At 53.8% G+C, this 26090-nt stretch overlaps 8 protein-coding genes across 8 annotated transcripts; 3 read left to right on the forward strand and 5 right to left on the reverse strand.

Moving 5' to 3' along the window:
- Positions 1-2972: 2972 nt before the first annotated feature.
- Positions 2973-4212, reverse strand: nep2 (NEDD8-specific protease 2; the record flags this gene model as incomplete). The annotated part of the gene is made up of 6 exons (XM_036632185.1): positions 2973-3528; positions 3578-3597; positions 3647-3696; positions 3774-3788; positions 3871-3898; positions 4174-4212. The coding sequence occupies 6 exons, from the start codon at positions 4210-4212 to the stop codon at positions 2973-2975; spliced, it is 708 nt and encodes a 235-aa protein (XP_036500953.1).
- Positions 4213-6385: 2173 nt separating this feature from the next.
- On the forward strand, positions 6386-7226 carry CGCS363_v000337 (uncharacterized protein; the record flags this gene model as incomplete). The annotated part of the gene is made up of 3 exons (XM_036632186.1): positions 6386-6534; positions 6721-6772; positions 6846-7226. The coding sequence occupies 3 exons, from the start codon at positions 6386-6388 to the stop codon at positions 7224-7226; spliced, it is 582 nt and encodes a 193-aa protein (XP_036500954.1).
- Positions 7227-9056: 1830 nt separating this feature from the next.
- On the reverse strand, positions 9057-13111 carry CGCS363_v000338 (putative ankyrin repeat protein; the record flags this gene model as incomplete). The annotated part of the gene is made up of 4 exons (XM_036632187.1): positions 9057-9881; positions 10374-11956; positions 12010-12174; positions 12367-13111. 4 exons carry the CDS (start codon positions 13109-13111, stop codon positions 9057-9059), a joined length of 3318 nt encoding a protein of 1105 aa, XP_036500955.1.
- A 920-nt stretch (positions 13112-14031) lies between these two features.
- On the reverse strand, positions 14032-14610 carry CGCS363_v000339 (uncharacterized protein; the record flags this gene model as incomplete). The annotated part of the gene is made up of 1 exon (XM_036632188.1): positions 14032-14610. The coding sequence occupies one exon, from the start codon at positions 14608-14610 to the stop codon at positions 14032-14034; it is 579 nt and encodes a 192-aa protein (XP_036500956.1).
- A 375-nt stretch (positions 14611-14985) lies between these two features.
- Positions 14986-16494, forward strand: UBA4 (Adenylyltransferase and sulfurtransferase uba4; the record flags this gene model as incomplete). Its single annotated transcript, XM_036632189.1, has 3 exons — positions 14986-15181; positions 15233-15446; positions 15504-16494. The coding sequence occupies 3 exons, from the start codon at positions 14986-14988 to the stop codon at positions 16492-16494; spliced, it is 1401 nt and encodes a 466-aa protein (XP_036501832.1).
- Positions 16495-16732: 238 nt separating this feature from the next.
- Positions 16733-17628, reverse strand: CGCS363_v000341 (Presequence translocated-associated motor subunit pam17; the record flags this gene model as incomplete). The annotated part of the gene is made up of 3 exons (XM_036632190.1): positions 16733-16833; positions 16889-16961; positions 17044-17628. 3 exons carry the CDS (start codon positions 17626-17628, stop codon positions 16733-16735), a joined length of 759 nt encoding a protein of 252 aa, XP_036501831.1.
- A 1115-nt stretch (positions 17629-18743) lies between these two features.
- On the forward strand, positions 18744-20714 carry CGCS363_v000342 (uncharacterized protein; the record flags this gene model as incomplete). The annotated part of the gene is made up of 1 exon (XM_036632191.1): positions 18744-20714. One exon carries the CDS (start codon positions 18744-18746, stop codon positions 20712-20714), a length of 1971 nt encoding a protein of 656 aa, XP_036501834.1.
- A 511-nt stretch (positions 20715-21225) lies between these two features.
- On the reverse strand, positions 21226-24358 carry CGCS363_v000343 (uncharacterized protein; the record flags this gene model as incomplete). Its single annotated transcript, XM_036632192.1, has 4 exons — positions 21226-21729; positions 21807-22840; positions 22901-23919; positions 23991-24358. 4 exons carry the CDS (start codon positions 24356-24358, stop codon positions 21226-21228), a joined length of 2925 nt encoding a protein of 974 aa, XP_036501833.1.
- Between the last annotated feature and the right edge of the window lie 1732 nt (positions 24359-26090).

The following is a 26090-nucleotide window of genomic DNA, read 5'->3' on the forward strand; positions in this document are numbered from 1 at the left end:
TGATTACTCATAGGCAGCAGAAGGGACACCATTGGGGAAGTCATTAGTCCGGGATGCACTCCGGTTCATTCGATACTTCCGGATACCAATTGAATTTGACCCAATGCAAGTCTATGTCTCGGCATTGGTGTTTAGTCCAACGAACAGCTTCATCAGAAGACTATTCCGAGCCGAAGAGCCGGATTGGCCTTTGAAGCCCCTGGTAGATTATAATTGGAGCCCTTGCCTTCAGACACTCGAAGCGCACGATAAGTCGGTTATCTTAGTCGTCTTTTCCTCTGATAATACGATGCTAGCTTCAGCATCCAGAGATGGTACTATCAAGATCTGGATCACAGCAACAGGTCACTGTGCAAGGACGCTCAAGACCCATGGCGTAGCTTGCTCTGTGGCTTTCTCGATTGATGGTGCCATCCTTGCATCGGCGTCAGACAGATTTATCGAATTATGGAGCACGATGACCGGCCATCGTCTACAAACGTTTTCAAGTAACGGTAATCCTTATTCAGTTGCTTTCTCAACTGACGGATTTACACTTGCGTCGGGTTGCCAAACGAGTGTCATCCAGCTATGGAATGTGAACAGTGGCGCGTGCACACGCACACTTGCAGGTCACCGTGGTGCTGTTGTATCACATGCATTCTCAGGAAATGGCTCCTTGCTTGCGTCAGCTTCGCGGGACAAGACTGTGAAACTCTGGAAGCCAACTACAGGAGTTTGCGTTACAACCATTGACCACAATGCGCCGGTCATGTTGGTGGCATTTTCACAAGATAGCACTCAAGTTACATCTACCGCTTGTGCGGAGGTGAAGGTATACAATCTGGCAACGGGCAAGATCTCCCGTCCATCCTATCCAGATACAGCGCAACCAGGCAGAACAACTCCTATCGCGATATCACGCGATGGGAATAGGCTCGCATGCGATACCAGCACTATGGATGTGTACCTTTGGGATATGTCCAAAACTCAAAGCACGCGTACGTTACAAGGTCACGTTGGGGCTGTGACCTCGGCGGCATTCTCTAAGGATGCGAGCTTGCTCGCCTCCTCCTCTGCTGATGCATCAATCAAGCTTTGGGATTTGACAATAGACCAACCCAATGCGTCCTTTCAACCACTCATGTTTTTTTCAAACAGCCCACCAAGATCAGGAAATTGGAAGTTCGACGAAGGTAAGATAACCAGTTGTCATTCTCTATCCGACTTTATTCACTAAGACCTTCTTGGCTAAGATGCGAACAGACTTTAGGACATCACCACCTCCCGTTTCTCGATCAGATTTTGGCAGTCGTGATAGCCAAACCATTGACTTGATAACTTTTGCCTGTAACGGTAGCAGGGCAGTATCGCTCTCGGGCGTTGAAATATGTATTTGGGATATGAACACCGGACTGTGCACATCGGCATTTCCCAGGGGCTCAAAAGATTGTTCGGCAACATTTCATCAAGGCAATCTACACGTTGCTGCGAACCACGGAAGTCACATTGAAATTCGAAATGAATTTACCGGCAGAGTGCGAGCAGTGGAAGTACACAGACGGGGACAGGACATGGTGGCTACCTTGCATGAAGGCCCTCTACAAAGAAATTTTGACAATGCGCAATCCTCAAATCGGCATCTGAAGTGGGCCAAATTCTCAGATCTAGGATATGAGCTTCTCACAGATTTGGGGACAATCGACTTGGGAGCCGCGGGAGAAGCGGCAACGCCGTTGGTATCTTTGATACATTCAGACCTAGAATCAACACCTACAGGTAAACTCCCAAGCCTAGGACACCTAAGACGTGAGCTCCTCACACATCTGAGGACGGTCCGCTCGGGACCCCCGACAATACCGTTGAAACCTTTGATGCCTCCAGACCTAGAACCAACTCCTACAGGTTATCATTACACACGGGAAGACAACAGCTGGATCTTGAAGGATGGGAAAAGGTTTCTTTGGCTTCCTACCGGATACCGGCCGCAAGCGGCAAAGAGCAATGGTACGACAGTAGCTCTGGGGTTCACGTCGAGGAAGATCATCTTCATGCGATTTTCTTAATCGTATTCAGAATTCAAAAACCCTTCCAAACATGCGAAGAGACTTAAGATAAGTGATCTTGCTTACATCACCCAGGCACTCGATCTGGCACATTAACCAGACACAGACCTTTCTAGATGGCCATCAGGTGCACGAATGTGTCAGTACTTGTAATCGCTCAGGTGCCAACAGTCGCACAATCAGCGTGAAGACAAAGCGAGATAGAGGCCACAAGTCAATAAACCTCGCTAGTGAGCAAGCACGCCTGCCTGCAAAGAAACTCCATTTCGCCAGTTTACAGACGAGAGTATGTGAAACCCAAGATCCGTCTTCTCAGGAACCCCCCACGTTGAGCACGCCTCAAACGCCTCGCCTCGGCTAGTCCCCGTCTCCAGTTTGAACATCGCCAAATATGGCCCCTCCTCGCTCTGCGCCCGTCTTCATCAACTGTCCCCAAGCCATCCCTCCGGAAATCCCCCTCTCGCTCGAAGACCTGGAGCTCTGGACTGCATCGTACTCGGATTCGATCAATGAGTTCGCCCGCTAAACCTCCATCCACATCCTCTCGCCAATCGCTCATACTTCGTGACATTTTTTTGGGGGTTGCTTATTCGGACAGTAGGTTGTTGGAGAACAAATACAATGGGTGCATGCCTTCGTGGATATCGTTTATCGAAAACATTAGAGAAGAATTGAAAGTTGTGTAGTAGTGGTAATCGTCATTTCGGTGTGATCGATCGGTCGTCGGGAGGGATTACTCGATTCGCGGCGGCGTCTTTGACGAGTACGGTGACGCGCTTCTCCTTTTTAAAGAAGGGGTGTCAGGGAACCCTTTCGGTATGATACAATTTTTGGAAGGCATAACAACAAAGACACACAAGACAAGTATTTTGCGGGAAGCAGAAGTCCGGGAGTCAGGGACTGTGGGGGGATGGTAAAGGAAGGCGCTTACGATCTCCTCCTCTCGCCCTCTTTTCTCAAGCTCTCGATGATCTTGAGCATCTCCTTGCGCCCACCGTGGGAGTCGATGAGCTTATTCGCCATGCTCATGCTGACCTTTTCCCTAGCATTGGCCGAGAGCAGTCGCTTGACGAGGAGGTGGCGCATGAGGATGCAGACGAAGACGCCGCAGTCGGAGCCGTTTTCTTGTTGCGGTGAGTCGTCGAGGTTGTGAAACCTGAGGGGCCGGCCGAGGATCTCGGACATCTTTTGCGTCGCGAGGCGGGCTTCGGCGTAGTTCGCGCCGCCGAGGGAGTCGTAGTGGAAGGCGACGCCGTCGATGGCGGAGACGAGGAGAAGCGACCAGTGAGAGCCACCCTCGGCTTGTGCGACGTTTCGAGCATCGTTAATCGGCAGGAAAATGTGCGTTACTTTCGAGAAGTCGGGGAGGGCGGAGCGGATTTGGCGCATGTCGGGTTCTTTCATTAGGAGGAAGGTCATCGACGGCCGCAGGAGGATGATGCGGGCTTGGGGGTATTTCGGGAGGATCTCGCGCTCGAGCCATCTAGGTTTGTTAGGTTTGCGGGGGAGAGGGGAGCATTGAGGGGTCGTACTCTTCCCAGAAGGCGATGTTCTAGAGACGTTAGCGAGTTTCGAGGAGAGAACGAGGGCGAGTCACGTACGTTATCTGTTAACCAATCGTTCTTGAGAGACTTGATGTCTTCGTAGGTTACTGGGATGGGTTAGTTCGACGACTTCGGGAGGGACGGAACGAAGCGGCTCGGGGCGCGCTGTTTCGGAAGAACGTACGGAGGATGTCATGATCTGCGACGCAAGGCTGTTAGTCGGGTTCACTGATACTATCCAGGCCGGATGCGCGGGAATCGCGGGTTGGAGAATGACTTACACGACAAATAAGGTGCCTGCGGGGAGAGCTAAACGGAGAAGCACAGGTCAGCTCATACAGGTCTCGTCTGTTTTTGGAGTGCAGCGCTGAAACGGGCATCCCCCGTCAGAAAGTGTACCCCGCGTTCGCCCGCCCTGCGTCGTCGCTCTGCTCTGCGCAACCTGCAACGGCGACGAGATGATGGCAGGAGGACAGGCCATGTGCCCGGGCGTCGTGTCGGACGATGCGAGAGCAGTGCGACGCGGCAGCGAGCGGGTTGCGGTCACGCGGGAGGGAAGAAGAAAACGAGGCAGAGGGTCTTACAGTGTCACCAAAGTGACGGGCCATCTTCCTGAAAGGCATGCTGAGCCGCGACTCCGACCTCTGGCCGGACTTGGTGATGCTGCTGCTGGAGCTCGGTGTCGGGGAGAGGGACGCGGACGAGGGCGTTTGCGCGGAGGAGGAGGAGCTGTCGGAGCTTTCGCGGTGCGGTTGCAGTTGCGGCGGCGGCGGTTGTGGTTGTGCTTGTTGGTGGTGATGACGACGGAAAGCGAGAAAGCGGCTATTCGGGTCGAGGAAGTTGCGTCAGAGGGGAGGTTAAGTCGGTTTGGGCGAGGGTTGTGTCGATCTTTCTGGGGGATCGATCACACCTGCTCGTGGTGTTTGGGAGAAAGTTGAGGGGAGAAAGGAGGGGGAGAGGGGAGATGGGAATGTAAACAATTCGGGGAATGAGGGATGGGGGAGGGATGACGAGATGTTTGAAAAAAATCAAAGCCCAAAAAGAAAAACAGACGCCCTGCAGAAAGAAAGGGACCCTGGACGAGGCGGTTTCCTTTTTTCGGTGGTGCTGCAATTTTTTGGGCGGGGATGGAGGAGGGTCTCCGGCTTCTCTTTCTCTGTCGTGGGCCCTTTCACTTTGGGATCTGCTGGGGGATCCAGTCACAGGGTCACCTCGACCAGGTGCTAGCGGCGGCGGCGGGGTGGGGAAGAACAGACGCTGCCCGTTTGTCTGGGGGGATTGTGCTGCGCTGTGCTGTGCTGTGGTGTTGCTGTGTTTTTGGATTGGAGAGAGGTTGCACCAGCGGAAAGACGAAAAACTGGGAACGGACTGGGCTGAAATCTAGGGCGGTAGGGGCCAGACAGCATTGCGAATGAGGCTTGCGGTGCACCTCGATTCGCGTTGATGACTGACGATGCAGCGACACCAGCGACGAATGACGAGGGTGCGAGGACGTGGCCGTGGCTGAGCACCCCTCCAAGCAGCAGAAGCATTGGCCAGCTGGCGTGACGGATGAGCCACACTTGAGGCGCATGCTGGTCCAATTGGGTGGGGGCTGGGGAGCTGGGGAGCTGGGGCCACCGGGTGCGTCGGGCTCCTCGCAGCCCGGAAAGCCACTCGACTGGTGCGGCCTCGCCGTTTCCTCCACTGAAGCACAGCACAGCGGGGGAGGGGTCACAAGACAGGACTGATGACGGGAATGCAGGCCATGAACAATAACATACAGATACTGCAAAAGATTGAACACACCTTGGCACACTGAAAGGACTGCTCGAGGACGCTGCTGGAGCTCCCACTGCCGCAGCCATCGTACGACCCAACAGACTCGACGGGGTCCTGTTTCCAAATCGACCGCGGATTGTCTGGGGATCCCCCGGGGGAGATGCTTCGGCGCAGGGCAGTCGGAAGGTTTCACTGATTACTGTAATACGAGGAAAGCCAATTCAGGCTCTCTGAATCTCGAGCGGTAAGAGCGTATAGTAGGCAAGCACTTTTTGCAAATAGCAGAGCAAAACATGCAGGGACGGGCATCACAGCAGATGGACAGTGGGAGCACGCCAGTTTACATACTTTCAGGGCTAGCCTAGCAAAACCCAAAAAGCACAAAAAAGAAAGAAGGACGAAACCTGGGCCGATCATCTGCGATGGCAGCCACGCCCAAGTTAGGCAAAGAGGAGAAAGGGCAAAGAGAAAGGTGGCACGAGATCTGGAACGCCATCTCTCCGAATCTGGGGTGCCGCTCTTTGCGTGTCCGGCCTGTGACATTGGCTGCGACGGTGTCTTGTAGCTGGTAGATTAAAGTGCCAGCACTGCATGATGATGCCCGCTGCGTAGCTTATCTTTACTTTACTGCTCCTCCCTACCTCTCTCAGAAAATGGAATTAGTCACCGCCATACTTTACAGCACTGTGAGGTTGGGGAAAACGAAAAAAGAAGCGGTAATCACTTCTCCGTGGGTGAGCACTGGTGCTGGTGCTGCTGCTTCTCGCTGGACCAAGATCGATCGAGGTGCCTGGTTTCACCTCGTCTACGTCACCGTGCTGCGGCACCCGTTCCAGACCATCGCAATGGGCCGTCGACCTTGATACGTTGGATACCACCCGCCTGGGGCAATTACCGCCGCAGGCCTCATCAGCGAACCTGCAGCATCACTGTACCTACTTAGTGCTTGCATTGGGAGGGAAAGCCGTCTAACCGGCCTAGGATGCCCAACGTGGCTGCTACGCGTACGAATACCTGCTTTGGTGACTGGTGGCCATGCTGACGGAGGACCTTGCGCCGGACCCTTATCCGCGGACAAACCTTCACGGTACTCACCCACACTCACAGCGCAAGGACAGCCTCATCTTTTCTTTTCTGCTGCTGCTGCATCGCGCGCAGGGACTGCTGGGGCCGCGGTCCACTGGGTGGGGTAAACAAGAAAAGGCAGAGGGGGGGAAACTCTCCGGTCGGCGCTTGCCGAGGGACACTTCCGGTAACCTGGCGCCGCCTTTTCCCACCAACCACGATTGGGAAGGTTACAATCTGGTGGCAGCCGCTTCGTTTCCGATCTGCCCTCTTTGCATTCATGAGAGTGTTTCCTTCGCGGGCTGGCTTTGTATCCTGGGAATCCGGGAGGGCGAGTGCCAAACAAACACACTTCATGTAAGTCGAGACGAAAACCAGACTGAGGTGATCTGCCGAGGGAGGGCCTAGACTCATCCGTACCTCTCAAAAGGTCACGCCCGTGATTGTTATTGATCCGATATCACCCACAAAGCATGCATCTGAGTGTGTCCAAGCTTTTCTGGCCGCAGCGGAAGGCATATCCGCGCGCGGCCCGAACGTTGGGCGAAACACCCTGACAAGCACAACAAACGCAAATGTTGAGAAAATATCAGATAATCATTCGACGGAGACCCTGCAGATCATCTCCCTATTTGCTCGTCAAGTCGTGGCCCTTCTTTCTATCGTACAATGTTGCTTGCGCAGTGGGAAGTGTTTAAGCAGAACCACTGGTGAGACCACCCTTGCGACCAGCCTCCCGCGCCTTCTCGGAGCCGGGCTCAAAGGACCCGGACGACGCCTTGCCGCCCTCGGACGCGATCTCGCGCTGTGATAAACAACAACGGTCAGCGAAACGGCGTTCTAGAACTGTACTGGCAACCATGACAACGGTGCTCAGGGAGAGGGAACTTTTGCAGCGACTACGAATAAACGCACCTGTCTCTCGGGGTCCATGCTGGCGAAACCACCCGCGTGGCTGGCGTGACCGCCCTTGGCGGCAATCTCTTGGACTTCCTCCTTGGGCCTTTGATATGAGAAAAGTTAGCAAGATGCACGTAGCAACCCTCGTCGTGGGAAGGTTCAAATGCCGGAGCGGGGCGGGAGCGGGTCGTACCGGTTGGCAAAGTTGGCGGGGTTGCCGTTGCCGGCCGCCGAGGTGTGGGTACCGGCGCCGTGGCCGTGGCTGGCGTGGCCGCCCTTGGCTGCGATCTCGCGGACTTCCTCGGTGGGGCTGCACGTATGTAAGTCAACCTCACGAATGCCAAGATGCACCTTCTCCTCGAAAGCAGCAGGGGAAATGGTCTAAGATGCATACCGGTTCTGGAAGTTGCCTGGGTTCAGGTTGCCGGTCGGGGAGATGACCTCCTCGGGACCATGGCTGGCCTGGCCGCCCTTGGATGCGATTGCCTGGACCTCCTCAGTAGGCCTGGAATCGTTAGCTCAGAATTTCACCCAGAAAATTCCGATAGGAATCAGGAGGACACACAGATTAGCGAAGTTGGCGGGATTGGTGCTGGCCATGTTGATGTTGTGATGTCGTTGGATGTGGGTGATGATCGTTCGTTTTTGTTGACGGTCGCAAATGGGTAACTTGGATGTTGATGAAATGGGAATAGTTCACGTCGAGAATACTGAACTCCGAGGTCTTTTATGCTTCCTCTGACTTTTTTTCCCTCCAAGGGAAGCAGCGACCGAATGCCATCCAAAAAAGCAGGCAGCAGCTGCCTTCCTGCAGTTTCTCCAACCAAAACAAGCAGTGACGTTGCTGCTAGGCAAACAACCCAGTCCCAAGCCGCCCTCTCCTGACGATCCCCACGATTATGACGACGGAGCCGCACCTACCCAGCCGTTTCCCCAGGATCACGCGTCGTTAACGTTTTCTGTAGGGCAAACGCGCAGCGTGTTGTGCAGCGCTGGTGCCCCATAAATATTGGGCACGCGGTCTGGGCCTTGAGCTGACATCACTCGATCGTCAAATGACAGTGCACCATGTTTTCACTGGCCAAAACAGCCAACTTGGAAAGAGTGCATAACAGAGGGCTTGTAATGCGTTTAGTGGTTGCTCAAGATCAATTTTTAACTCGACACTTCCTAGTTCCAGTGTATGCTGAGTAAATTTCTGAGGGAAACTATGCATATGATGCGATTGCTGACGCACTCCCTCGTATCAGATACTGTGGACGCTGAAGCCCAGCGCCCAGCGAAATTCCCGGAGCATAGCTGTCCTGCCTGCTTGCCCTCCTGCCCTCTGAAGCTCTTGCCCTCGAAGCTCCTACGCACCCGAAATAACCTCATATTAGCGCTACTCTCAGCTAGCTAGTCCGCGAAGGGCCTCAAAAGGGCGGCTAATTAGCGAAGAGATCCCTCGTATCGTTTTTATACCTAAGCTTTAGTAGTTAAGCTGTATGTAACTCCCTCGCTCCGCTCCTTCGGCTTCACTGTGCTCCGCCTCAGGAGCTACGCACCGGACTAACCCGAACATTCTGTTCGCTGTACTGAGGAGACAAGATATCTGCAGTCACGTGCTTGAAAGGATAGAAACTCAATAGCACTGATGAGTTCCTGCACACGGATATTAGGTAGAGTGATCCGGCATGCTCCTGAAAGGCTGACAATCTTGGCCTCGTACTGCATCCGCAGACCTGACTTCAGTGATGCCTGCTCACGAACTTTGTCCATGTCCATGGCCAAACAGTGAATACAGGGTACCATCTTTTCCAGGGCAGACCGCCCCTTTCTCGATAAGAAGCTTCTTTATGCCGTCGTTTCCATATTTATCCGCAATGCAGGCTGATCTGAGGCCCCAGTCATCCTCGATATTGACATCTGCACCGTGGTCTAGAAGGATCTTGACTATTCCCTTATGTTCAACCTTACATGCTGCGTGTAGAGACGTTCGGCCAGACGCATCTTGAGTGTCGACATCTGCACCATTTTCAAGGAGAATTCTGACAATATGTTTACGTTCACTAGAACATGCTGCGTAAAGGGGTGTTTCGCCATTAGGATCTGGTGCGTCGACATCTGCGCCATTCCTAAGGAGGATCCTGACCTCCGAGGGAGTGCCGTCGAGAATTGCTTGGTGAAGGAGACCATGGCTGTTCCATCGTCGACTTCTCTTGCCTGCCCCCTTCGAAATGAGTAGATCAACGGTTCCCGAATGACCACCCGATGCAGCCGCTTGAAGAACTTCTGCTCCGTCATGATCAGCATCGGTGAAGAAGTTCTCTCTGTTAACCACAAGGTCGATGATGTTTTCCAGCCCCGCTCGAGAAGCCATTAAGAGAAGTGCCCACTCAGTGATCATGCGTTGTTCAACGAGAATGTTTGCAGTGAACTTTGTGAATTTTTGAGGATCGGCGAACTGAAAACTATTGGGAAGGGTAAGGCTTTTGTCGGAATTCGCGCCCGAAGCGAGGAGGACGCGAATGACGCTTTCGTTGGCATTTATAATAGCCAACAGAAGCGGAGTCGATCCTGAGTTGTCCTTTGCATCGATATAGTCAGCCACGTTACTCAATTGAGAGTTTTCGTCTTTGGCTTCGTCGACGGGTTCTGCACACGCCGCATGCAATAATTTCGTGTTTCCCTTTGATCTGTTGGCCGGACGAAAGCTGTCGATCAAGGCTGCCATCAAAGCCTCATCTCCCGTGATTGCAGCCCAATGTATTGGTAAGCGGCCAAATCCATCCAAAGCCAAGTGGTCAAATTGACCTGACGCAATCATCAACTTGGCAAGATTTGAATGGCCGGTTACAATTGCCCACTTGATTGGGCTAGATACTGATGTCATGAATTGGCCGAGGTTCTCACGGTAATCAGCAACCAGAAATAACTCATTGTGAGTGAATTCACTGCTGGCAGACAGGCCAAGAAATAACCTGGCTGCTGTCCAATGATGATGGGCTAGCGCAGCGAAAAATGGATAACCGTACGGTCCCCCCTTCGGTTGGGGGCCATGGCTGCGACTAATGCACACCTCCAGCAGCCTGATCATGTTCAAGTCCGCGAGGATATACAGTAGTGACGTCGTGTACGCGTAGTCGTTGAGAGGGCCCGAAAGCGAATGATGATTGGCAATATACAGCCAGTCCGAGACCAAGAACTTGTCGATGAAGTCATCCTGCGGCACCACCTCCGCTGCAATTTCGGCATGGTAAAGTACGCTCTCAACTGCGTACCCGAGGAAGGGGTAGTCGTTCCAAGAGTCCTGTGCGTGATCTCTCATGTGATTCCTATTTGCAACCAGATGCTGACACTCCTCTGTGATGTTCTTCGTGATATATGAATTGCAGCAATATTTGAGCCTGTTGTGACTTTGAGCCTGGAAATTCGCTTCGAGGCCGAGCTGAAGATGCTGCAAGCCATTTTCCTTGACGAGGAAGTCCATTACAGACTCGTGTATGAACTGTACAATTGGTTGTGTAGACTTGGTTATTTCTGCAAGTCCTTTTGAAGAGCTGTTGACGAAAAGGTCCACGTCCTCGTCGGACACAATTTCCGGGTCATAGGGAATTGGACCATCTTGACCATCTGATAGCCCAGACAACATGGCGAAGTACCATTCTCTGGGACGTAAAGAACGTTTTGCGAAGAGAATCCATTGACAGCAGAGCAAGAATTCCTCTATACTGTCGTTGTCGCGTCGCAAGATATCTTTAAAAAGCTCACTGAGCTTCGGTGGTATCTCTTGCAGTCTTCTCTCGACTTTGTCCCTGCGACCCGACAGAAATTCTTTGTTGAGGATTTCGACAACCAACACAACCCACATAAATACGCCCCCCGCCTTACGAAGAAGTTCAGACCGAATATTTTCGACGTATAGGCCTTCACCTGCCCTTAAGTGGTCTTCAACGTAACGTCGTAGGTCTTGTCTGTGGCCAGGCTGGTTCTCAAGCGTTAGCTTCAGGCCACGTCGGACGTCGATGTGAGGATAATGCCGGCTTGAAAAGCATATTTTCAGTCGAATATTGCTTGCTGCTGCCATTTCCTCCAGGCCCTCAAAGTAAACCACGAGCTTTCGAACCTCTGCCTCGTCACATTCATCAAGTGCATCGACAAAACAGATTAATTGGCGTGAGCCTAGAGCCATGATCGCCTCACGGAAAAGTTCTTGGAGAGTATCGATTGCCGGACAACCCTTATGGTTGAGTGGGATAAGGGTGAGGTCGTCGAGGACGCTTTGCAGTCCAGGTTCTCTGTCGAGGAGTTGAAGTAGAAGAGACCGGTACAGCCCAGAGACTGTTTTTTCCAAGAGGCCCCCGCGAGCATTGAAAAAGAACGAAATAACAACGCAGTTTCTGCCGAGTGTCTTGAGAGTACGATTGAAAATGAATTTCATGATCGTGGATTTGCCAGCACCAGGCTTTCCGCTGATCCACAAGAATCCGTGATGTCCCATTAGCTTGGACGAATTAATCCAGCTAAGGTAGGAGCCATCCTGGAGAAGCCACTCGCATGTCTTCAAATGCGCTGTGCTGATGATTGCACGACGACTATCGATATGATCGAATTGTAAGGACTGCAGCAATGATTGGCGACGAGACCGAAACTTGGTCTGTACTAATAGGGTGTCAGTGAGCCCAGAGCAGCCTTTGGTGTCAACTTTGACTCACAATCCTCTGTGGATATCCCCGGTGGATCGGTAATAGGGGTGTTGTTGTAGTTGTTTGGAATAATGATAGAAACCAGTTCCTTTGCGTACGCAGCTGCAGCAGCCGAGGCATACCTCTGCCATTCTTTGTTTTTGTGTGAATCCGAATAGTCACAAATGCCCCGAACTACAATACAAGGGAAACTGTCAGTCAATCCAGCTGCTTCCATCTCGAAGCAAACAACGCCTAGCTGTTTGGATAGCTTGTCCCGAGCTGAAGCACTCTTAACGACCTGGTTCCCTGACGCGATAGCGCCATAATGTATTCTAGGGTGACGGCTGTCACGCCTTGGCCGATGCTGTAACTCAGTTTGGCTACAACCGCTGCAGTCCGTCGTATGCGCGTGCTCGTACGTGGCGCGAAACAAGCGGTCGTCGCACGATTCCGGATACTGGTATGCCTTCAGTTTAGGATAGCGTTCAAACATTTGTTCGAGAAAGATAGGAATGAGGCTGTCCGTTGCCTCATGTATAGCGCGGAGCTTTGAAACAGCTTTCAACAAGTCATGAGGAGGTCGAATCGGGGTCCCCGTTGTTTTAAAGCCCTCTACGCCGACAATCTTTCCAAGATCATGTTGTACGACCTTATCACCAACAACGATATCACCAAGTCGAATATCGGGATCTCCAGGCACGCCGCCGCCAATCCCAACCATCAAACGGATATGAATCGAAGGGAAGCTCCGCATCATGTTGCTGGCCACAGCTGCAGCGTTGGTCGTCCCATACTGCCCCGAGGGCAAGCACGCCATCACCACCTTATGCGTCCCAATGCTCCCCAAGATGTACGCGTTCGTGTCGCCATAGCACGGCGGGAGGTCTTGATGAATATGATCGAGCATGGCTTGGCTCACAGCCAGTTCGATAGGAAGCGCACAAATCCAGCCTACAGTGTAGTCGGCATGCTGCAGTTTGATTGGTTCCGACTGCCTTCGCCAGTCGCCTTCGAGCCCATGATCTGATCTTGAGCGTTTCACGTAAGGATGGCTTGTGGCATCTCCGCTGTCGTCATCTAGAGCTCGTTTCGCATGAGAGCTGGGGTAGTCGTGATGGTCTGCAGACATGGTGGAATCAATGCCGAGTCCGCCACACAGGTCACATCGAGATCTCGGCCACGGCGAGGAGCTAGTCTGGGACAAGAGATGGCTTCGAATACGAGGCTTGCGACTCTGTCGCGGAGAAGGAACAAGCTCAAGCGCCGTTGCGTCGAGTTAGATCGAACCGCGCGTAGACGATGGCAGATACGGTTGGGGGTTGAACGACGAATGCCAGGTCAGGCTGGGCCAGAAGAGCCCAACCATCTAGGACAATAGCTAATCCGCCCGAGGTGCCGAGCTTTCGTCAGCGTCAGCACCGAATCAGGAAATCCGCTTGGTGTTGCAGCAGCCAATTAATTACCCTTGCAGTGCAGGAGAAGAGGGGAGCCATGCGAGACTGATCGCCAGAATCGTGCTAATTGCATAAGACTATTCGCCCAGTCATCGACCATATCTTGGAGGGCTTAATCACTTTCAAATTTGAAATCCTGTTTAATCGTGGATGTGCGTTTTCGTCTATTCAAATCCGTTTCTCGGATATTGATATCTGCCGTTCTCTAGCCGACAAGCCGGCGCAAGTTCACATAATATGAGCACATTACGCTCGAAAAAGGGTGAACGGTTGTTACCTGTCCGTATCTGATCATAAGGCCATCCGAAAACGAAACTCTGGAGGCCCGCAGGCGTCCTGCAAGAGGCCATTTCGTTACTAGTGAAACAAACTCGTGGCAGTGCAGCCTCCGCTTACATTCCCGTCCAGAATGATTTGACGTCGTTGTTCAATCCAGCCTTTTCTACGCCGGAATCTTGAGCGGAGGAGTCGATATCGACGCAAGGGGTCATCTGGCTTGCCGTATCTTCCTGATTTCGTTGAGACGGAAGGTCGAGCAATACTCCATTCTCTCCAATCTTTGGCCTTGAATTGTTTCAACCTTGTTAACACCAGTTCAAGGTCCCTGTCGGCTGAACGCAGGATTCGTCTCCATCGTACTCGAAATATGCCTCCTCAAAGCCGCCCACCGTCCAGCCGTCGCACTCGTCTCCTCCGCAGCCGCGTCTCCCATGGCGACATTATCACCACCGTCAACCTTGGCCGCAGGAGCCGCAGCGACCGGCACCGGCGCCGCCGGTACATTCGCCAGCGCCGCCATACTCGCCCCAAACCTTGCCATCTCCCCCCTGACAACCTTCTCCTTCCTCTTCAGCGCCCCAGGCCTGCTCTTCAAACTCTTGTGCCGCACCTTGCCCTCGCGCAGCTGCTCGAGGCTGTGCGCCGTCTCGCCGTCGTCCGCGAGGTCCGGCAGCGCGTCGGCGAGCGACTCCATCGTGGTCACGAGCTTCTTGGACGGGCGCCGGCGCTTGAGCGTCTTCTTGCTGCTGGCCTTGCCGATCTTGGAGACGAAGGCGGAGTGCTTCATCGTGCGCTTGTCTTTCTTGTTCGTGAGGAAGGCGTCGTCGACTTGGGCTTCGGCGCGGTGGGTTTTGTGAGGGGCGAGGGGGTGGATGTCGCCGCGGATTCGGGCCATGCGCTTCTCGCGGGCGGAGAGGGATGGTGGGGCGGTGGGAGCCTGTGAGGGTCAGCTTGATTGTGCGTTAGGAGAGTTGGATTAAGACTTACCATTATGAGTGTTTGTAGCTCGAAATTCACGATTTGAAAGAGTGAAAATCCGGTCGGCGCAAAAGTTGAAGTCGCTGCTTTGAAGTTGGAAAGCGCTGGTCAAAGTTCTGGACTGCCCAAGCTTTCAAAAATTCGAGGTGGGGTCCGACAAAAGCGGGTCCATTTAAATCGTAGGGTCGGCGGTCGGGATTGGCCCCTCCGACTTTTGTATAAAATGCACAAATGCCCACGCTTGTGCGCGACTCACCCCGCCAAAGCTGTCACGGCCCATCCAAGAAAGAAAATGGGCAAAATCGAGGACCTGAGGCGGAAGGTCGCCGAAGCGGAGGCTGAGCTTCGAAACTTGAAAGAAGAGCTGGCACAAGCGGAGAAGGAAGTTCGTGACGAGCAGCACCCGCAACCCTGGAAATGGCCACTCTTGGCGGAGGAGTATGAAAGATACGGGCGGCAGCTGATCATCCCAGCCGTGGGGGTCAAAGGTTAGAGTGAGATGGTGATATGGGTAACTGGAAGACGCTAAAATGCTGCAGGCCAACTGAGGCTGAAAAAGTCCAAGGTTCTCCTCATCGGAGCCGGTGGACTGGGATGCCCCGCAGCAGCTTACATCGCCGGAGCAGGGGCCGGGACTGTCGGTCTCGTTGACGGGGATGTTGTCGAGGTATCCAACCTCCACCGGCAGGTGGCGCATTCAACGGACCGGGTTGGCATGTTTAAAGTTGACAGCGCCATCGCATATCTCAAAGGGTAGAAGAGCACCATCCCGTTGATGATCCACTCGGCATCTAATGACTAACATCTCAGATTGAACCCAACCGTCACCTACCAAGCGCACAAAACACATCTCACGCCTCAGAATGCCGAAGAAATCGTCTCTCAATACGACATCGTCCTCGATTGCACCGACCACCCGACCTCCCGCTACCTCATCTCCGACATCTGCGTTCTCCTCCAAAAGCCCCTAGTCTCAGCCTCAGCATTCCGAACCGATGGCCAGCTTATCATTCTCAACTCACCGGCCGCACCGCAGGGAAGCTTGGAAGGTGGACCATGCTATCGATGCGTGTTTCCTAAACCGCCACCGCCCGACAGCGTGGTCAGCTGCGGCGAGGGCGGTATTCTGGGCCCGGTCGTGGGAGTGATGGGCGTTATGCAGGCTCTAGAGGCGATCAAGCTCGTCGCTGCGGGGGCTGTTGACCCCGAGGTCAAGGTCAAAGAAGCAGCCGCGCCATCTCTACTGATCTTCTCGGGGGCTGCTCCATCTGGGCCTTTCAGATCTGTCCGTATGCGCGGGAGGAGGAAGGACTGCTTCGCTTGCTCTGCGCAGTCGACATTGTCTCTGGAGACGCTGCGGTCTGGTTCTTTGGATTATGTGTCCTTTTGCGGCGTCACTGCTCCTGTCAACATCTTGGGACCCGATGAGCGGATCACCGCCACCGAGTATGAGCGCCTCTCAAAGGGAGGCTCTGCTAAGCATCTCCTCCTCGACGTCAGGGAGAAGGAAAACTTTGATATCTGCAGTATTGACGGCGCGATGAGCATACCGATCTCAACCTTCATGAAGGATACCCAAGTAACAAAAGACGGAACATCACCACAGCCCGGGTGGATACCGACAGACTTGGCCGAAGACGCACCCATCTACCTGGTCTGCAGAGTGGGCAACGACTCCCAACTAGCCGCCAAGCGTCTCAAGGACCTAGGCCTGAATAACAACGGCAGGTTCATTGGAGATATCAAGGGCGGCATGAGGGCATGGAAAGCCGAGATTGACCCGACGTTGCCATTCACATGAGAAAGGAGAGAAAAGAAAGGTCAATGAGGTTTTGGTTTCAATAAGTTGGATTTGTTCTGACAAGGGGGGACTGCCGTCATCATACATACTTTTCCCACGCGATACCCCTATTGCTACAAAGAGAGGAGGGCGGCCTACGCCCAAGAGCCATGATGAATCCTAATTAACCTTAAGAGATGAATACAAAAGTTTGTGTGCTGTCAAGCCGTGATGTGCCAAGTTGATAATGAGTTGTCTTTTACACGAAGGTGACACGCTTGCGGTTGAAGGCGCGCTGGTCCTTGAGCCATTGGCGGTAGCCTGCAACGCTGGAGATCTTCTCGCCGTAGAAATCAGGGACTTTGCGAATGTCAGTAAGACAGCCAACCCATGAGCGAAGACAAGGGCAACATACCGGGGTTACCGACAGAGGAGACAGAGGGGTCGACGCGGTTCTTCTTGATGCGAGCAAAGAACTCCTTCTCCTTCTACACGCAAAATTTCATCAGCATCCCAAACATCAGATCATTGGGCGCATGCCCCGCACGAAAACGCAGAGAAAATACTCACCACCGTCATCTGGTTCTTCCACCTCTTGTTCAGCGTGTAAAACACCAGCGATCCCACGCTCGGCCCAATCAGCCAACCCAGCGCACCGAAGCTCATCGTCATAAGACCAAGCGTGATGAAGGGGTCCAGCGGCACTTGCGAGACCAGGGGGTCCGCGACGCCGGTAGCGAGCACGCCCGCCCCGCCGACGAAGGACGCACCGAACGTCACGACGCTGAAACCCAGCTGCCACCTGCGGCGGGACTTGCGCAGCGCGAAGAAGGTGTTCCAGTCGAGCCTGTCGCCCTGCTGCGCCGCCGTGGGGAACGCGGACTTTTGCGACGCCGCGGGGGAGGTTGCAGAGGTTGAAGCGTTGCGCTGGGCGCAGGGCTGGCGGACGACGCAGGCGAGAATCGGGGAGGAGGACGAGAAGACGGCGCTGCTGCGGGCGAGCGGCGAGGAGGGAGCGAGACCGATCGGGCGGCCGGTGGGGGTAGAGGTCTTGGAGGTCGTCGAGTACGGGCATGCGATAGTGCGGGCGATGGAGGCGCGGGCGGCGCCCTGGCCGGCCAGGCGGAGAGCGAAAGTGCTCGTGGGAGTGAGCATCGTGGACGTGTGCTTGCGTCTCTGGGTGTTTCGTGGTGATCCGAGGAATTGAATTGGGCGGGGTGGAGATTTTTTCTCCCGGTTGGTGTTTTCCTTTCGGAAAGAAAAGTGACGAAGCTGCTGGATGGATGGAGCTTGCGATGAGGTCAAGCTCGGTCCACAAAGATTTGACGCCCACTTCGAGCGCCTCTCACAGCAGCAGCCGCCCAGCCGCAGCTAATGCACGGGCCGCTTTGCAGCACTTGCTTCCCCAGATCGAATGACCCTTGTGGCTGGCGCGCGTTGGGCTGGAATCCCGGGATTAAGAAGAGCCGAAATACCTACCTTTTCTTTATTACTAAAATCTAAGTATAAGTAGTAGATTTAGTATATAAGATGTGTAATCCTAGCATACTCTTAGGTTTTAAAGTAGTTTAAGTAGTAATAGAGTTAATTATTAATTATTTAATATTTAAAAAGTTTAATTTTAATAAATAAAGCTTAATTAAAATTAAAGTAATATTTTAATATCTTTACTTAGAAGTTAAAATACTACTTATAAGAAATATTGAAGTTTAAAATAAAAGAAGTAGAAAAAAGTAAGAAAACTTAAAATTTAATATTCTTTTTATTTATTTATAAGCTTTAATACTTAGTTCTATTAATTTTTTTAGTTATATTATACCTTTTAGAGGCTTTTCTTATTAGCCAGAAGTGCTGCGCTATCCTTATTAGCAGCCTGTGCTGAGAAAAAGACTAATTTAGATCTAAAGGCGTTAGATTTCCTCCCCTCTCCCACCTCACAAAGCAACCAGACCTTAACACGAAACGGTGCGTCCCTGCCGCAAACCGGCCTCGGAAATCATGTACGTAAATTCCTCCAATGCAGCGACCTCTCAGGTCATCGGGACATTTTTTCTGACATCCACAGCTGCCGGCGTTGACGAGACATTGCGATTTCCCTTTCCTGCAGCGTGGTTCGGGGGTCGCGACAGACACGAGACGACACGAACTCCAAACCGCGAACCCCTTCCGACGACCGGACGACGAAATTCCTCCCCAAGCTTGCCACCAGGCCCGAAAACCCCTCGAAAAAACCCCTGCCGCATGGTCACTCTCAGAAGAAGGTGACAACCATGTCGCGACGAACCACCGTCTGGTTCGGCCGGCCCTCTCCGACCTCCCGCCAGCCCAACACCACCTCTTCGTCCTCCCACGTCGAGCTCGCCGTCGTCTTCAAGGACATCGCAACCTACCGCCCCTACACCCCCGGCACCGGCCCGCCGCTGCGCCCGATAACCCTCGTCCCCGTGCGCGACAGCACCGCCTACATCCGCGACGAGTTCTTCGTGCCGCCGCCGCTCTCGCAGGACGGTAAGAAGCGCCTGCAGTACGTCGTCGGCTGGAGCGACCTCCCCGCGGCGCGGCTCGTGGTCGACGCGGAGCGCGTCGCGGACTATGTCTCGCCCGCGGCGTACGAGGACTGGTGCGCGGCCCGCGCGGCCGAGCGGGACGAGGAGGAACGCCGCAGGGAGGAGGAGGAGAATGTGCGTGCTGTGGCGGAGGCGGAGGCGCGCGAACGGGGCATGCTGGTGCTGAGGAATGGCGTGAAGGATGCGCCGCGGAAAGATGTTGTTACGGGCAAGAGAAAGCGCAGGACGAAGGCGGAGATGGCTGCTGCGAGGGCCGAGACACCGGTGGAGGGGGATGCGAAGAGGAAGCCTGGCCGGCCGAGGAAAGGTGCGCCGTCGCTTTCGACGCCGTCAAAGGCGCGGCTGGAGGAGTTCCGGGAGCTGGAGACGGAGGCGGAGGGTGGTACGGAGACACCGGATGACGAGGAGGCCATCTTTCGGCAGCTTAATGGCGACGAGCCAGCTTCTGCGGCGGATTCCCTGGCGGAGGAGGAATACGATTCGAAGGAGGAGGGTGCTATGCCCGTGGGCTTGGAGCAGCCGGTTAAGAAGCGGAGGAGGATATCACCAGGCCCGGCGCTTTCGAGGTTACTGCCAGGGATTGAGACAGATAGCGGCCGGAGCACGCCCTTCGACTCGTCAAGAGGAGCCACGAGCTCACCAGCGTTGCCGCCTCTACCTCCCACATCACAAGCAACTCGACCACCACCTCAAACATTCCCTCCCGTACCACAAGCTTCAGCAACATACGAGTCTACACCTCCAGCAGGAGCGAAGAAGATCACTCCCATCCAACCTCCAATCCCACCCAAACGTTCCCATCTATCAATGAGAGACCCACCGTCATCATCATCACCACACCTCCAGCCAACATCCTCAAAAACCACAACACCAACACCAAAACAATGGCAACCACCACCAAACATCAAGGAGACAGCAATCACACCCCCAATCAACGGCGTCGCCATAAAATCAAAACCACGCACAAACTCCCTCTCCGGCACCGTCGTCTCAACCCCAAGAACAACCGCCTCCGCCCCTCCAGCCCCAACAACAGCCATAACCCCACGAACAGGCTTCACACCCGCAGGCCAAAGCGCAACCCCCTGGAGCTTATCCCGACCACAACCACCACCATCACAACCCACGCCATCAATCGAACCGTCCACCACCCCGAAACCAAAACCAAAACTCCTTCCAAAACCCTCCCCCTCAAAATCAACAATCAACGTCCTCGACCCAGACCGCGACGAGCTCTCCGACGTCTACGAAGTCCTCCGCCTCGAAGGCCTGCAAATCCGCCACGTCCGCGGCAAACCCGTCCGCTACTTCGCCGTCCGCTGGAAGGGCAACTGGCCCCCCGACCAGAACCCCACCTGGGAGCCCGAGTCCAACATCCCGCGCTACATGACGAAAAAGTACCTCCTCAACAACCCCACCCCCGTCAAGGGCAAGAACGGCAACGGCACGCTCGACAAGTACCTCAGCCCCGGCTGGTCGCAGCGCAAGTACTCGTCCGTCTCCGAGGCCTTCGAGGGCGGTGACCCGGAGGTGGCGGCGGCGCAGGAGGTCCAGGATGAAGAGGCGATGGAGGACGAGGAGGAAGAGGAGGTGGAGGGGGAGGGAGAGGGTGATGAGATGTTGGTCGTCACGGATGAGCCACCGCCCAGAGTGCAGCCGACGCTTTCGTGGTGATTCAAGCCGGAAGCCAATGAAGCGAGAGGGGATGTCCTGGGCCCGTCCTAGAGTTATGAGGACGGCAGTTACATGCCGGTGTCCCCAAGGGAGTGACAGAACCAAGCATGCAATTCTGCGATGGACCGAAAGCCAAGGTTTTCGGCGCTACGGTAGTCTTATCCGGGCAGATAGGCATATGTATTCTAGTATAAAGCGTCCCAGCGGTCGCTATTCCAAACAAGAAATCATGCAATCATGACTAGGGGCACTGATGCAGGTCACGAAACTTGCCGCTGCACGAAGATTGATGATACTGCTGTTGGTGTTCTCTATCTACTACTGTGTCTGTCTGATGAACCATGCTCCCGCTTTACCACCGTCATGTGGTATATTGCTGGCCCACGACCAGAGATCACCTGAATATTACGCTGCTGTTTGCAGCAAAGCAAGTCCTTCGATGTCCATACTAACCCCAATATTCGCCAAACGGCCTTCCAAATATGAGAACCAGGCCTTCCAACCGAACGCCTTACCAAAAGTGAGCCTGCGCAACTGGTCTCTTTCCAATCGCCTTGCTAGATGTCGCCTTTGTGTCTCTCGCAATCTTGGCAGCAAGCTGGTTGAAGCCTGCCTTCGAGATGCCGCAGACTTGTCCTCCAGTATCGTCATCCATGATCGAGGGAGCAGGAGAGGAGTAGCCGGAGGTGCTTCCACGGGTTTTGCCACGCTTGTGTGGGGGTAAATTCTGTGTGCGTTGTACAGAGTTATTCATATCGACGTTGGTATCTCCATCCAAAAGAGAGGGAATGGCCAGCCCCGAGCTGCTGCCAACGTGGTTGACGAAGACGCCCATTGGGACATGCTGAGAAGTGTCGTCGAGGGTCATGTATCCGCGGTTGACTTCCGAGAGAGGGGATTCGTCTGAGTAGAAGGAGGTGGTGGACGATGCCTGCCGCCGAATCTCCCTGGGCGTCGGGGTGTTCAAAGCCTGGTCGGCGTCTCCGTCAAGACCTCCGTCGTCGACAACGATGCTCTATCATCGCACTTGTTAGTCTTGTCATCTTCCAACTTCGCAACGTTGTCCTTTTTGCTTTTCAGGTAAAGATTCACCTTGCGCATATCAATGTCGCCAGTAGCGGCATAGAAAAGATCGGCAGTTGTCTGAGTCCATGGGTGGGGGCTGTGCTGATTGTGGTGCAGCCACTCCTTGCGCGACTCCGCAGGAGACTGCACCCAACTACCAAAATATTGGGTTTGGACAGCGCCAGACTCGGGATCTTTCCTGTGCAGCACTATTCGGCGTTGGTCCTTGTCGAAGGCCATGTAGGGCGTAAAGCTGTCCCAGTCCACTTTGTTTTCCCAGACGATGTTCTTTCTAAGATCTTGCTCATGAAAAGCATCGGCATCATCTGGGTCAGCCGCTGCCATGACCTGCTCTTGAAGCAGCTCGCTGTCCAGCTTTCTTTGCTCTTCAGTCATGAAGAGACGAGCATTCTTCGGGTCCAAAATTGTCAAGTCAGACGTGGCCTTGATGGGCAGGAACGGAATCTGAAGGCTCTCAACAGGAGCATCGCAGGGGTCAGGTTTGAAGCACACGCCAGTGCCCTCTCGTTCTCCCTCAAAGAACTTGGACCGAAGAATGATCTCGCGAATGTTGATGGCACAACGAATGTCGGAGAAGGAGATCTCGAAGCTTCCGTCATCAGAACAGGCGAAGTGGGTGATTGTGTCGGCGAAGTTGTTGGACATTCCTGCGAACTCCAGAATAGTCTGCAAATGGATGACCGGAAAATCAGTGACAGACAGGCAGCGAGTACAGCCCTCACCTAGACGAGCCTGTAACGCATCGCTCAAGGGGAAGGAGTCGGTGGAGGGCATTGTCAGGCGGGTTCTGACAGATGTGGACTCGACGCAGAATCCGAATTCGCGGCATCGATTGAAACAGTAGAACTCCATTGCATCCTCGGGATCGGCGAACTCGATGCAAGCAAGATTGTTACGAGCCTCACCTCTGCCCATCGTCACCGTATGAGCCTTCAGAATCTTACCACCTCGGACGTGTTCGAGAATTCGCTGAACGTGGACCCCGTCGGGAAGACCTGACATGATGACCCTGCGAGATGCAACATCTGGGATGCCATCCTCTGTCATTAGCTTCTGCCTGTTGTGTTGGCGCACAAACCGAATCCCATAAGTAAACATACCGGGAGTGTGACCGGTGCTTCGAGCTCCCTGGTGATTGCGGATGGCCTGAGCTTTCTGGAACTCAGAGATCCAGAGCTGATCAGAGTCGGGACTCCAATCAAGTCCGCTAATGTCCTTTGGAGGACTTGCGAGGTTGTCGGAGGGGCTTTTAGGCTCGGCAGTGTGCGACTCGGTGGTTGACTGAGGCGTCAGTGACTCTTCCCGCTGCACCTTGGGGGTGGAGGGGGTCATGATAGGCAAGGTTTGGGGGCTTTGTGTGTCTGCTGGGTCGTCATCGAGAAGGTCTTTGGAAGCATGATGGGGCTGGGGAGTTGAGGGGGCTCTGATGGAGGAGACGGTGAAGGGGGTTCCGATCTCGCTCTGAGACTCGTTCAGCTGAGTTCCAGAGGCGCTCATGTCGGCAGCACCGTCAAAAGAGATCAAAAGCTCCGGATTGACCTCATTTCCGGATTGATGCTCCTGCTTGCCGCCATGTGGAAACAGATCCATAGTGGCGAACTCGGGAATATCCTGAGGATTCTTGGCAAGATGGTCGGCAGCGAAGAAATGAATCTCCTTGATGCGTTGCGTTTTGTCGAGAACCTGACGTTGCAGGGTGTGAACCATGTTTTCAAGAGGCCTGACGCTCTTCTGGGACCCATCCAACTTCTTCTTGTACTCTTCAAGTTGTGGCTCCATGTCAGCCTTTTCCTCCTGAAGTCGAGCCACCTCCACATGGAGCTCTGCATTTTTCTCATCAACTTCAACAGCTTTCTTCTCGGAACCAAGTCTGCGCTTCAGCTCCTCGGCAAGCTGCTCTCTCAGTTCTCGAAGGCTCTCATCATCTTTGCGCGCCTTGAGCTTCAGCTTCTCGTTGACGGTGTCGAGATCGTCGTTCTCACGCTTCAGAGTCTCGTGACTGTGCTCGAGCTCTTTGACGCGATTGGTGAGGGACTGAATCTGATCATCTCGGGAGTCGAGACTTTGGCGAGCATCGGTGTAAGAGGAGTTGCTGGACGAGGGGGCAACACACTCTAGCCTAGAAATTTGTTAGCCTTGACATTCGGACCAAATGGATTGGATCGCAGATGCTGATTGCGGGTCACTTACTCCAGAGGCACGAAAGGCTGGGCACTCGGGTCAGGAGTCTTGGTCGCCTGAGGATAGTTGTCCAGGGACGAATTCTGCTTGTCTCCCGGGAGGGGCGCATCAGGCTGAGGAGGCACCGGTTGGTTGGCCTTGGAGGGGCTGTTGTCCGCAGTGTCGGGTGGGCTGGTTGCGAAGTCTCCATCGGAAAGATCAATAAGGTCAGCCGGACCCAATTTCGAGGAAGGCGCAATTGTGTGGTGATTGGCAAAGTCGTCGCCAGCCTCACTGGCGTCGTCGTCGTTGAAGCCGTCGTCAGTTGAGGCGTAAACGACATGATCATCGCCGCTCTCGGCTTGGGTCAGGCTCATTCGAAAAGAGCTGCTCGCCATGATGTAGGGTGACTTGCGGGGCCAATAAAGTTGAATGTCGTGTTGTGGGTGCGAATTGCGAGTCGAAATGATGTGAGGTTGCTTCTGGAAAAACTGCCGAGAAACCAAAGTTAGTTTGCGAATTTCGTAAATTTGAGGACGTGAGTGGGAAGCGACAAGGCTTGCCTTCTGTGTAATGCGACAAATGGAGTGGAGAGTGTCCGAGTCCCGACCACGGTATTTACCAAGCCCGAGACCGTCGAGTTGACGATTGTGATGGACGAAGGTCAAGTGATGTGGTGTTTTGAGGTAGAAACGAGAGAGGGAATTTGGCCCGGAGGAGAGGGAAAAGAAAGAAAGATGCTGCCGCAGACTGCCACAGGTAGGCGCGTGAGATGGCTCCTGCTCGGCGGCAGTTAGGGAGCGCACCACGCTGCAAGGAAGGGACGTTTCAGGGCAGGAGAGACCGCAAGACAGGTGAGGTAGGTGTTGGCGGTGAGGTGGTTATTGACTTCCGACTTCCTCTGATGGAGAGGTGGGCAAAGGGTGAACTGGGCAGCGGCTACCAAAGCAAATCGCGTCGAGCGGTGTAAGGTAAAAATGGAAAGACCTACCTTCGATATGATCACCTTCGGGAGCAATTCAAGTGCGATCCAACTGAGCTCTTTCTGAAGCTGAAAATTATGCTTTGGTGTTTCCAGTAGGCTGCTTCTTGTGACGTTGTTTGGTGATGTCTGCGCCTTGAAAAGACAGGTCCAAGTCGGAGAAGAGACGGAAAGCTGGGCCGAATGGCAGGAAGAGCCGAGGTCGACTCGGGGCGCTTGATGATACTCTCGACTGCTTGTAGGTTGCGTATCGGAAAGACTGTCGGTGTTTCCGTAACGAAGGGCGGCCGCGGTACGAATATTACTGCGGCAGGTTGAAAGAGAGGAAGGCTGCCGGTCAGGATGAGGGAGACTTGGATGATCTACCTCGACATTTGGTGACCAAAGTGAGGTAGAGAGCAGTAGCTATCCGAAGTCAGCTTGAAGTCAGCCTTCGGTAGAGGAAGGGACGAAGTTGAGGGAGAGAGAGATTGGAGGTTCCCCAAGGAAGGTTTGAGATGTTGAGTAGGAAGAGGAAGCAGAGGTAGAGAAGGAGAGATCTCTGCCCTCCATTTCAGCTGAAGAAGACCTTGAAAAGACTTCCCCGACTGATAAATCAAGATCATGGTGAATGTGAAATGAAATCTCTGAATAAAGCGGAAGCTTGCCTCAGATCGAGTTTGGAAAGGTGAGAGATATCTGTCGAGGCTTGGGGCGGGTGAGTCGAAGAAACTCAACAGTATCCAACTGCCAAAATCAAAGTGATGTCACGCACGTTCAGAGCCACTGGCCTTTGGGCTTCACATGGGAATCCCAATGTTCTGGCCCGACTGGCATGAGGGAACATTCCCACACAGCTGGGAGGTCGGTCACTCGGTGGACATGGGGCATGAAGGAAGGTCATATGCTATTGAGGGGTGGTGAACTCTTGACTTGTGATTGCCAAGACCAGCTTGAAGCCCTGGGGCCTGGTTTGCGCGTGATTTGGACAGAGAATGTCATCTCCTTCGCATCCTTTGAGGTATTGGAGCAGGTCTGGGTGATCAAGCTGGGCATGAAGGAGTCTTGCAGTACTTGCATGAAGGATTCCTGCAGGTACAGATATGCAAATGTTGCTTATGAAAGAGATTCAATTGCAGCTGCATACTTGGAGTCTCAGTATTCTGGAA

This window comes from Colletotrichum siamense, assembly GCF_013390195.1.
Source record: "Colletotrichum siamense strain Cg363 chromosome Unknown KSG_Cg363_contig01, whole genome shotgun sequence".
NCBI lineage: Eukaryota > Fungi > Ascomycota > Sordariomycetes > Glomerellales > Glomerellaceae > Colletotrichum > Colletotrichum siamense.